Source organism: Rhincodon typus, chromosome 8 (genome assembly GCF_021869965.1).
Source record: "Rhincodon typus isolate 14 chromosome 8, sRhiTyp1.1, whole genome shotgun sequence".
Classification (NCBI taxonomy): domain Eukaryota; kingdom Metazoa; phylum Chordata; class Chondrichthyes; order Orectolobiformes; family Rhincodontidae; genus Rhincodon; species Rhincodon typus.
The window spans coordinates 44899133-44909853 of NC_063339.1; the positions used below are offsets into that span (position 1 = coordinate 44899133).

General features: G+C 41.5%; 1 protein-coding gene across 1 annotated transcript; it reads right to left on the reverse strand.

The window, feature by feature from the left end:
- Window positions 1–225: 225 nt before the first annotated feature.
- Window positions 226–2983, reverse strand: otx2b (orthodenticle homeobox 2b). Its single transcript, XM_020527345.2, has 3 exons — window positions 2697–2983; window positions 2116–2267; window positions 226–1452 (listed from the first exon to the last, which is right to left on the reverse strand). The coding sequence occupies exons 1-3, from the start codon at window positions 2791–2793 to the stop codon at window positions 829–831; spliced, it is 873 nt and encodes a 290-aa protein (XP_020382934.1). The 5' UTR covers window positions 2794–2983; the 3' UTR covers window positions 226–828.
- Window positions 2984–10721: the final 7738 nt, after the last annotated feature.

Genomic DNA, 10721 nt, shown 5'->3' on the forward strand with positions numbered 1-10721 from the left:
GTGCCATCGAGCTGCAGGATTTCCACTTTATTGAATATTGTTTCAGATTTAGCCGTGGAAGACAAATCAAAATTGTGCTATAATGACGTTAAAGTAGTCGTCCGTATCTGTGGACTCCAGAATGGTTGATGTTTATGCATATATATTACTCTATTAACACCTGCAAACAAAAGAACCAACTTCTGAGCACCTGACCCTCAGTGGGGTCAATACAACCAGCCATCTTTTAAGCTATTGGGTTTATAAGGACAAATAGTTTTAGCGCCCGTGTGAAATATGCAGCCAGAGTCACGAAGTTTCACAGTTCAGCTTATGTTTGAAGGCGCTCATTTCAAACAATGGTGGGTACCTATTCCAACAGAATTTAGCTCCATTATAACAACAGCAGAACCATGCCCACCCCCTCCCCCACCGCTCGAGTTCAACAGCGACAAGGGTTCACACACTTGCATACAGTACAGCAGATCATACTTGCTTTGAGTCTAGCACAAATAAAAACACAGATGTACCACTGATATAAGACACACATTGATTGTCTCTCAGAACTACATATGGAACCCTTATAAACATTTTCTTTTTAAATAAAGTAGTGCATCTATGACACCAATCGCATAATTCACACAGCCCTGATGGTCCTTTTGTTTTGTTTTTAAAGGCCAACTAAAAAATGGCTAAATTTGGAATGATTACAAATATCGTCCTGTCCATTCCAAAAGTTTAACCGGATGGTTGGCTACAAGAACTGGAATGACGGTAAGTCCTGTGCTCTTCATTCCAAAGATTTAACATTGGAATGATTTGTCCAAATTCAAAGAGAGTCCCAGCACTTCACAAAACTTGGAACTTCCACGAAGACGTTTGATCTTTGTAATCCAAGCAGTCAGTATTAAAGTTGAGTTTCCATGAAGCTGTTTGGTCTTTATAATCCAAGCAATCGGTGGAATTAAAACCTAATCCGCCGGTTGGATAGCCCTGGGCAGAGAGGGAAGCCGGGGACTGATTGAGGTGGCCTGCAGTGACTGCATTAGTGCCCATGGGACTGAGCGCCGTCCCTGGGGCGGGGAGTTGGTGATGCATCGGGGATAGGTACGAGCTGCAGTCCATTCCCCCGAAGTAGGACGTGGATCCGGCGTATCCCTGCGTGTAACCCGAGGCCTGGGTGTAGTTCATGGGGTAGGAGCGCTGCATGCAGGACGAGGACGTGGACAGGCAATCGGGGGCGATCGGAGAAATGGACGCGGGGCTCCAAATCGACACCGGGGCGCTGCTGCTCGATATGACCGTCACCGAGGTGCTGGAGGGTGGTGTGAATTGACCGCTCGCTCCGCTCTCCGAGCTCGGCTCCCGGGCTGGCGAGCTCTTCTTCTTGCTGGGTCGGACTTTATGCTGCCCTCCATTCTGCTGCTGTTGCTGCTGCTGGCGGCACTTAGCTCGACGGTTTTTGAACCAAACCTTTTTTTAAAAAAATAACACCAACACACAGAGGAAAATCAGTTCAACTCTTAACAAAAAAAGCCAAACCTGAAATAGTGCAGTGTAGCGGCTGCTCTCTGTTAGCAAGGTTGATGCAAATCATTTTTATCATTTTAATGTAATATCATATTTTTTAATTTCGTGAAACTCGTATGTTAGACACCCAGCATTGAACTAACCGGTCCCTTCAATTTAAAAACTGTTCTTTTTATGGGTCAACATTATCTAGAACGCTCTTGGTAAGGAAATAATTATAAGGAACTATTTCTGGCCTCTCTTCAGTTTTCCCTCAGCAACCAGAAAACAGCAAAGTGTGTTCTGTTCGTATAAAACTTTGCAGGAAAGTAACATGTTTGACTTGACAGGTCTTAAATCCACTCTTTGTTTGGAAATAATCTCAAAGAATTTACGGCTTTTCGCTCTCAATCCCATTCAGAGAAACACAGAGCCGGGCCCCTGGGCTCGCTGCGGGCCATGAACTAATTTCCCGGCGCTGTCTCTCCCACCCTCTCCCTCTAACATCCTGCCGTCTCATTTGCAGCTCTCTGTCTCTCTCGGGCGAGCGGGATTCGCGCGTTCACACGCTCGGAAGGTCCGGTAATAGTTACTGAGAAGGGGACGTGGGTGCAGTGTGCCGCTCACCTGCACTCTGGACTCGGGCAGGTTAATTTTGAGAGCCACCTCTTCCCTCATGAAGATATCCGGGTAGCGGGTCTTAGCAAAAAGCGCCTCCAGGACGTCCAGCTGCGCCCGGGTAAAAGTGGTTCTCTCTCGCCGCTGCTTCCGCGGAGTAGCTTCAAACAGAAATCAAGCGGATCGGTCAACACATCGGGAATTTCATTGTAAACGCAAAGAAGGGCCCAAACTTTCACCCCGCATTTGGCGTCGAAACGAGTCGAAAACTAAACCCGAGAGTGACATCAGGCAGGACCAGTCAGCTAGGCGCGGTTCCGAACCAGAAAAGTTTCTTTCTTTCTCACACACAGACACACAATACACACACACAAACCTTGGGTGCGGGTTAAGAGGCTGGAATGAGGTCATCTCTGTCGCCCTGAATTCTATTGATAATTCCCATTTAAAAGCAATAAACACACTGAAATAATCCCAATTGGTCGGCACGTTTTCCTGCCTGTGAGTGTCGCGGAAAACTCTGTCAGGTTCTTTAAAAAAAAGTCTGCTTTGAGGCCTTGGTAAAGTATAAGGTTTCAGCAAATACTTACAGGGGTAGCCGACCGAGGGGTGAAGCAGATCCATGCCCGATGTAGTCAGACTCAGGCCGTTCACTGTGTATGGAGGTTGCTTGAGATAAGACATCATGCTAAGGTTGGTTTGAAGAGCAAATCTGTGAGAAACGAGAGAAAAATCCGGAGTCCGTGTCCTTGGGTCCTCGACTGAGTTTGCAGAAAGGCCTCGGTTTAAACCTATTCAGAGTAAGAGAAAAGGTTGATGAGTGGAGTGATCTAGAGGAGATGTTGTATCAACGATCACTGGAAAGTATCTGATTTCTCAACAGATCCCAGCCTGTCTCTTTAAAGCATCCGGGGACCCCCAGCTGTCTTTTGGACCCAGGGATGGTGACCAGATAAATATGTCCCAAAAAACGTGCTACACCCATTCTTAAAGTACGCCTTCCACATAACAAAACCCCAATGCTTGAAATGCACACAGCGCATTGTTAGCGATGCAATTTGCATAGATCCATTCGTTAGCACCAATCTGTTATCACGCTAATTGGCTCAAACAAAACTTGATTGTGGACCATTTGCAGAGACAATGAGTTGCTGGCCCGGGAGGGAGAAAATCGACAAACTACTGATAACAAAGACTTTATGGACAGAGAAAAACAAAGGCTCAATGTTAAAAAAGAGAGGTTCCTGTGTAGGATTTGCAACCGGATGCTAGCGAAGTTTTTCGTTTTATTTTACGTGTTTTACAATGGGAAACAGAGACTGCTTCTGAGATGAGAATACACCTGTTTGAATTGGAAGGCAACATTTAGTGAGATGCAGCACAACGTCTTTTTATCGACTAGGCGAGGTTTCGCGGTACAGAATATCTAGCTTTCTGGTAGTTTGCTCGACGTGAACGAGACAAAGCCAAAAAGAGCTAACAAGTAATTAATTCTCAATCGGGGGGAAAAAGTCGCCGGGAAATCAAAACTATTTGTGCCCAATTGTTTAGCAACTGAATATTTTAAAAAATCCAATATTATCTAATGAAGAGTTTGGTGCCCGGGTTTAAAGAAACTGGGGACAGATTCCTCCGTTGATTGGACAACTTTGCACTTTGCCTTTGGTCTAACATTGTTTACGCGCGGAAGTCATACATTGTCACCTGATCACTTCTCCAAGAAATACTCCATAAATCCCCTGCATCACAACAACAATGAAAATGTTTTACTTGACTTTAAAATAAAAGTGGCGGCACCTGATTTGCGCCTGGCATCTTACTTTCAGGAGACGAGGTTTAGGAAGGGTGAGCACACCTTCAAAATGGCGGAGATGGGGGTTGCGTTGACAAAACTTCTCATTACAAAACAAAAACTAGGCAGTCGACTCATTCAGACGCTGACCTGTTACATATACCAGCCAGCGCTCTACACAGCGTTTATCAGATCCAGCCCGCGTTAAAGGCTGCTTCCGATGTGTAAACACCGCTTTCCCAAAGCTGCAGAACAAGCAACATGACCCTTTGGTGCAGTCTTAGACTTCATCCCGATTAACTCAATGCTGCAACGTTCATTCGTCTATTGCCTGATTGCAACTATTCACCGCGAGAGAAATAAAACACGATCTTTGCCAGTTTGAAGTACAGGCCCTTACCTAAAAAGCAATCTACTCGAACAAAATGGATTGCAAGTTGTAGCCTTCCACTCCCGGCCGATCCCACTGGCCCTACCTGCAAGGCTGAAGCCACAGGGAAATTGCTTCTCTTGCTGACTGGTAGAGAAGTGCAGCCAGTTATATAGAGAGCGGGTCGAGTCTGTCGGCTTCCCAGCACAATCTGTCACTTTTTGAAAGAATCCTATCTACCAGTTGCGCGGCATTCGGTCGATCGTAATTACCCCGCCGAGCATGCGGCCGAGAATTAATTATAATAAATGTTTTCTTGATAAATTAACGAGATAATCCGGGTGGCACACGTTCCTTAATTACAGGACGCTGCAAAAACTGGGATGGCGAAGAACGCTTTCTCCCTCATCCCTGCTGCATTTGTTCTGATTAATTTTCTGCTTGATGGAAATGAAACAAAGCTATAGAGTCGAACTGTGTTTATTAAAAAAAACATCATTAATCTCATATAGGGCCCGGCCCTGCAACTTTGAGACTCGTGGGATTTCGAACAACGGGCATTTACTTTCATATTTGATACAGTATTTGTAACGTGTTAAGGCCGATGCTCTCCTGCCACAGTTTGAAATGAAGCGTGTTTTAACGATGGTGGTAAGTTATTTATTGCAAATTGTACTTAACCCCTCCTCTCGTCACCTCCTAAACTGCACGAATGCAAAATAATGAATAGTTTTAAAATATAATGTTTATTGTAATTACAGTTGTTCGAAAATTTTCGTTTAAATACTTTGTACTTGTCCGCAAGTTTCCAAACTTATTCAGGACATTACAGTTCCACTTTCAATGTACAACCAGGACAAGCTGGTGAGATGTGAGTGACTCTGCGCTCAAATAGAATGAACAGTGGATCTTACTGTTTCTAGCTTTAGATTTTCTTGATGGGCCATACTTTACATTTACAGCGACATGCTCTCCCGCTGGATAAATCTTAAAGGAAACATTTTCAAGACTCTTGCGATGAGATTATGCAATGAGACATTAAAATCTTAATTTGTATTTGCTTGGAGGATAAAGAGAGATCTGAATAATCCAACCGTTTCGACGTTAAATAATATTTCGAAATTTGTTAAAAGGATAAAGCAATTACACGAGTCTGAGAGTCAGGAGAAACTAAATGTCAGTTAGAAAAATCCTCGCCTTAATTTTAAATATTTAAATGTAACATTCGTATGTACATGAAGCTCCAGGCTAATGCTGACCGGTTGTTTAGTTAACATTTCAATTTTGGCAAGTAAAGCTGGGTTTTAGGTTTCAAAGACTGCTTTATAAATCTAGCAAATATCATTATTAATTTTAAAAACATATTCATTTATTTATAAACTTCAGTTCCTTTGATCGAAATATGTTATTGTAGATTCCAATTTTTATTTTGAGAAATAAATGACAAGATCCATTAAACTTTTACTGCACGGATCAAGTGCTTCCGTGGCTGAGTCGAACGCTGGAATTGTTAACGCTATTTTGTAAAATTACTGAAATCGTTAGTTTTTTTTGGCTGGAAAGTTTTTTTGGAAACTCTAATGTTAAGTTTCTTCCTTTTAGCTATCTGAAATTTATATAGATTTTGAACAAACCGCTTCGCATTGAAAAACAAAACAATTCTAGTGTTTTATATTCACGTCTAGAATTTGAGCGGAAAACAGCGTAGGTTTTGTCCAGCGAAGTTTCTTCTGGTTCAGGTTATTGATCCGACTCTCTGCTAGGAAAGCTGTTCGTCAATAATTGGGAAGCGATCGATCTCATTCCAGTTTATTTGAACTGATAAACGAGTGACAAAAAGCATCTGCAGCCCAGCACTCCCCAAATGAGGATGTGATTGCGGGGGCAGATCAACGATATCAGGAAAAGAAATCGAGAGAAATCCACGCCTCCCCAATTATCCCTGTGTTTGAACATTCATGGGGATGAGGGGAATTTGCTGGGATCCAGTAGCAAACCCAACACGCGTGGAAGAAAACTGCTTGCGCTCAATTCGCACAAGACTGGGAAAATTGACAATTTCAATTGAAACTAGCAAACGAGCATATACCACGAAAGGCAAAACGCACGGCAAGACTTTTACTTATTTCTCTGCCATTTCATCCCCATCCAATCCCTCAGAACTTCGGAGTGTATGTTCTTCAAAACACAAAACACGAACCAAGATTTCAGACTAGTCAGAACTGCATTTGGACCAAACAGCACAATCGTGAACAAGCCGAATATACGGAAAGTCTTCTACTGCACGAATAGCAACCTCAAGCGGGGTTCACCCCAGGGTAGGTGCGTTCACGGATTTGATATTCTATAGGAGTCTTGCGCAGAGTTAAACTCAGATTCTCCATCACAGAGGAAGGCTAACGTTTTTTTTAAGAAAAAGAAACTCACCTGTTTTACAGTGCTTAGATCGAAGTAAAACCCCAAACAAATCAGACTTCCCCGATGCTGACGGCCTTTGTCCCTGAAAGCAAATACACAAGAAATAGGTTATAAGTCTCGAAGATTATCGATTGGCAATTTTTTTTTCGTGTATAATTGCTCCAATCTCAGCCAGCCAAGTCGAACGCTGGCTATTTGAAGAAGAAGATGGGTGAACCTATTTAAAGCAGGTGTCTGATGTATGGAAGTGGAAAATGATCGAGATTGCTGAGTTGTGCTGGTCTCTCTCTCTCTCTCCCCTTTCTCTGAGACTTGCTGAGAAAGCGCCTCTCTGGTAACTTTTTGACGCAAACTCCGCAGCCAATAGCAAGGGGAGAATGATTGACACATCTCAGCAGAACCAGAGTGAGAGAAACGCCGCTCCAAAGGAGAGAGAAAACAAAAAAAAACAGGGAGAAGTAAACCCAAAGCAGAAAATGAAGGAAAAGAAAATCAAGCAATGGCAGTGAAAATTCACCAGCACTGAACAGGAGGGAGCGAGAGATAGTGAGAGAGAGTAAAACACATTGAAAATATTCACATTTGTCAGCTAGTATGACGTGGAGACAGGCAAAGACAGCCTTGGATTAAAACAAACATTATTAAATGACAATTCGGGACTAAGTTAAGAAGACAGATGGACAAGCAAGAACCATTTAGAAGGATGTAGAAAAGGCATAAAATCACACCTATCGAGAGAGGGGTGGGAAGCAGGGAGACAGGGAGAATAATTATGAAGGTATTAAGCAGAAGGAGCAATCAAGTTAGTGATTCTGGGTTGAACCAGCAAGCGCAACGAGTATGGATAAGAGTAACCCGGAGTTACACCAGCAAGAATGACACAGCGAGAAGGCATTAAGTAGAATAATTTAGGATAACTGACGCAGGGAATAAAAACAAATCCGGCTACAACTGTCATAGGGCCAGAGAACAGCCAGTGATGAAACAGAGTGTGAAGAATTCATAATTATACAGGGAACTATGCAACAGAAGGTAAGACAACATCATTTAATATCAATGCAAAAGGCAGCCTAGCTCCAAGGACAAGTATCAGAATAAACAGAAATATAATAGTGATCATAATTCAAACGACAATGCAATAAATCAAGGGTTGGTAGGTAGAGATAGATAGATAGATAGATAGATAGATAGATAGAACGCTGCATTAACACCACTCCAATTAAATGAGTTTTATCAGTGCGATTAACCTGTGGCCTAGGAACCAATTTCCGTGCTTTGAAGTAGAAACAACCTTTCTAGAAATACGAATAGCAGGCCTTGCACACGTGGAGGATACAGACTTCAAAATCAGACCAAGAATAAATTAGCGACACTAAAAAGGAAAACAGGAACACTCTAGGTCGATTCACTCGGCCAGGATAGACCGTTTGAATTTTGCAGTGTTGTTGCCGCACATCTAGATTTGCGTGCGGTAATTCATTGCACCTCACTTTCAGCGTCGAGCAATAACATAGCTGAGAAATAACTGCAGCAAAGTCGCCCAAATATTGCCTGAGAGAAAGCAACATTTTCATTAACGCGCGCTTAAAGTTGGCAGATATACTAATGGGTAAACAATCAGAAATTTTGAAGACTGGAGACAAATTGTAATTTCAAACAAAAGGGAAATTCTTTGGTTACGGAAATCGTGCAATTGGAGCAAGAACCGAGAGGTCAGAGGCTACACAAGGACACGATAGAAGGGAGAATTTGGATTGCCCTAAGAGGAAAATGATAGGAAACTGGGGAAAATGTTGGTCAACATTAAGGCGCGCCCAATCCAAATATTCTCATACACAACTGTGCACTTTGTGGTCAGTACCGTTTCTAAATGTTTCAGTTAAAAACATGGCCCACCATGTATAGCAATAATCCCGCTTCAAGTAGTTTACAACATGACTCAAAAGGAATCATATTAACAGATACCATCAGTTTTCTTAACCTAATATACGTAATTGTTTGAGATGCCGCTGGCTATCAACAACAGCACCCACTGTTATACGACTCCCAGTGTCAACAGATGCCTTAAAATAGGCTCTTCTTTGGCAAACAATTCACCATAGAATAGCAGGAAGAATTCAAAGAAATGCCGAATGGATTGAAATGGACTAATTGCAAAGTTAAGAGTAATGGATTTCTAGCAAATAGAGAATTGCAAAGGCCATTCATTCAAGCAACAACCAACTGATCTCAGTAAAGCTCCCCACCTCTCCCACTCCTCGCGTTTGGCTTTGCAGACTTTCTGCTGTTATGTTTCAGTGCGAGTGAAATTGTTGTGAAATTCGGGGAAAACTGGAAGAGCAGCATCGACTATTTATTTTATAAACTATAAAAGCACAACAGCGCCACACTGGTCAGAGCACTTAGGTGGCCGAATCAAGCGGAAAAGAACCAAACTTCGCACATTCAAAATTGGAAACTTTGCAGAAGCCATGCTTCAGGCAAAATTTGCTGTTGAATTGCAGGCAAAGTAAATGTTTAGCTTTAACGTCCGTGCCCCATTCCTTGCCGAACACACAGACAGACCCGAACACAAATCACATACAGCAAAATGCACTAAAAATACACTACAGCCAGAGAGTATAACATTGGAAAACTGATTTTCTAAAGTTGATAACGAAAGTCAACAAAAAATTTCTGCCGAGATCGGTAGCGTACTTTATAAAGAGCTGGGAAATGATTTGTTGTACATTTGTTATAATATTACATTTTAATAATTTCTCCAATCACTTTCCGTGATCTTGTTTTAGAAAACCCGTTTGAAGTGTTAATGGCAACATGTCAGTCAGCACTGTCTAGATCGAACTACTGTTACAGTTTATATGAATCGTTATGGTCTTTTATCGAAATTTAACGTGTTTAGCACATTTTCTTTGCCCCGGTCACGTTGTTATGCACAAGATCCCTTTAGCAATCTGTTGCGAAAATATGCCATTGAAAGTGGCCATTTGTTTCAGTTATGTATTATATGTATCACAGTGACATATAGTCATTCTGTTAGCAATATATAAATGATCCCGTTGAGGTGTGGTTCAGTTTGAATCCGTTGTAGTTCTGCACCTTGAAGGATGCCCGCACGATAAATCGCTTTCGTTTTGGGATGTGAAGGACCACAACGGATACCTTGCCCTTGAAGTTAATTTATTTATTTTAAACAAAATATAATCGTTTTGTCGCCACATGAAAGGCACTACAATGTGACTTTCCTTTGAAATGCTTTATCTCTTGCATTTCGAATGAAATCATTGACATCAAGAAGAAAAAACTCAAATCTTGATAAAAGTTTGAAGTTACTCCAATGTTTCCTCAAATTTCTATGCGATTGACGTTCCAAGTACAATTTTTCTTTGAGAAAGTATAAACCGAATCATTTGAAATCGATTGGGTCTTTATTTCTTTCCCTTTACTTTTAAGGTATTCGTTTTACTCAAGTTAAAACTTTAAGAACTGAGCTTAAAAAAAAAGAACAGGCTGAATGCTAAAGGAGCATTCTTTTCCGTGTCGATAAGAGTATAGTCAATTTAAGTGCATGAACTTATACCAAAATATGAGCCAAGTATTTTCTTAAAGATTAATGGCGGTTAAATGAAAACATTTCTGTGGAAGTATTAAAGTAATAAAGAATTGACCAGCCTTAGATAAGTCTTTCCGTGACATAGTGGTTCTCAACGTTGCATCTTCTAAAAACAAATTGGATGTTAGTTTTTGGAACTAAAAAAAAGTGTTAATGGGTGATTAAGCAGTTTACATGACTGCCAGTGCTTCACTTTCTGAGTAATAGATCTGATTGACTGCTTATGTTAATGTTCTAGGTGCCATGAAACTTTTAGTGGGTTGGTAGAGTGGCATTAAAACAAAACTGGGGAAGAAGGTCTCAGCATGGTACTCTGGAACTAAAACAAAAAGCTAATCTTAAAGTGATCATCACATTAAATGATTACGCGTTGAAAACTCAGAAAGTGCTGATCACCTATACATTTATACAGAAATATGTAT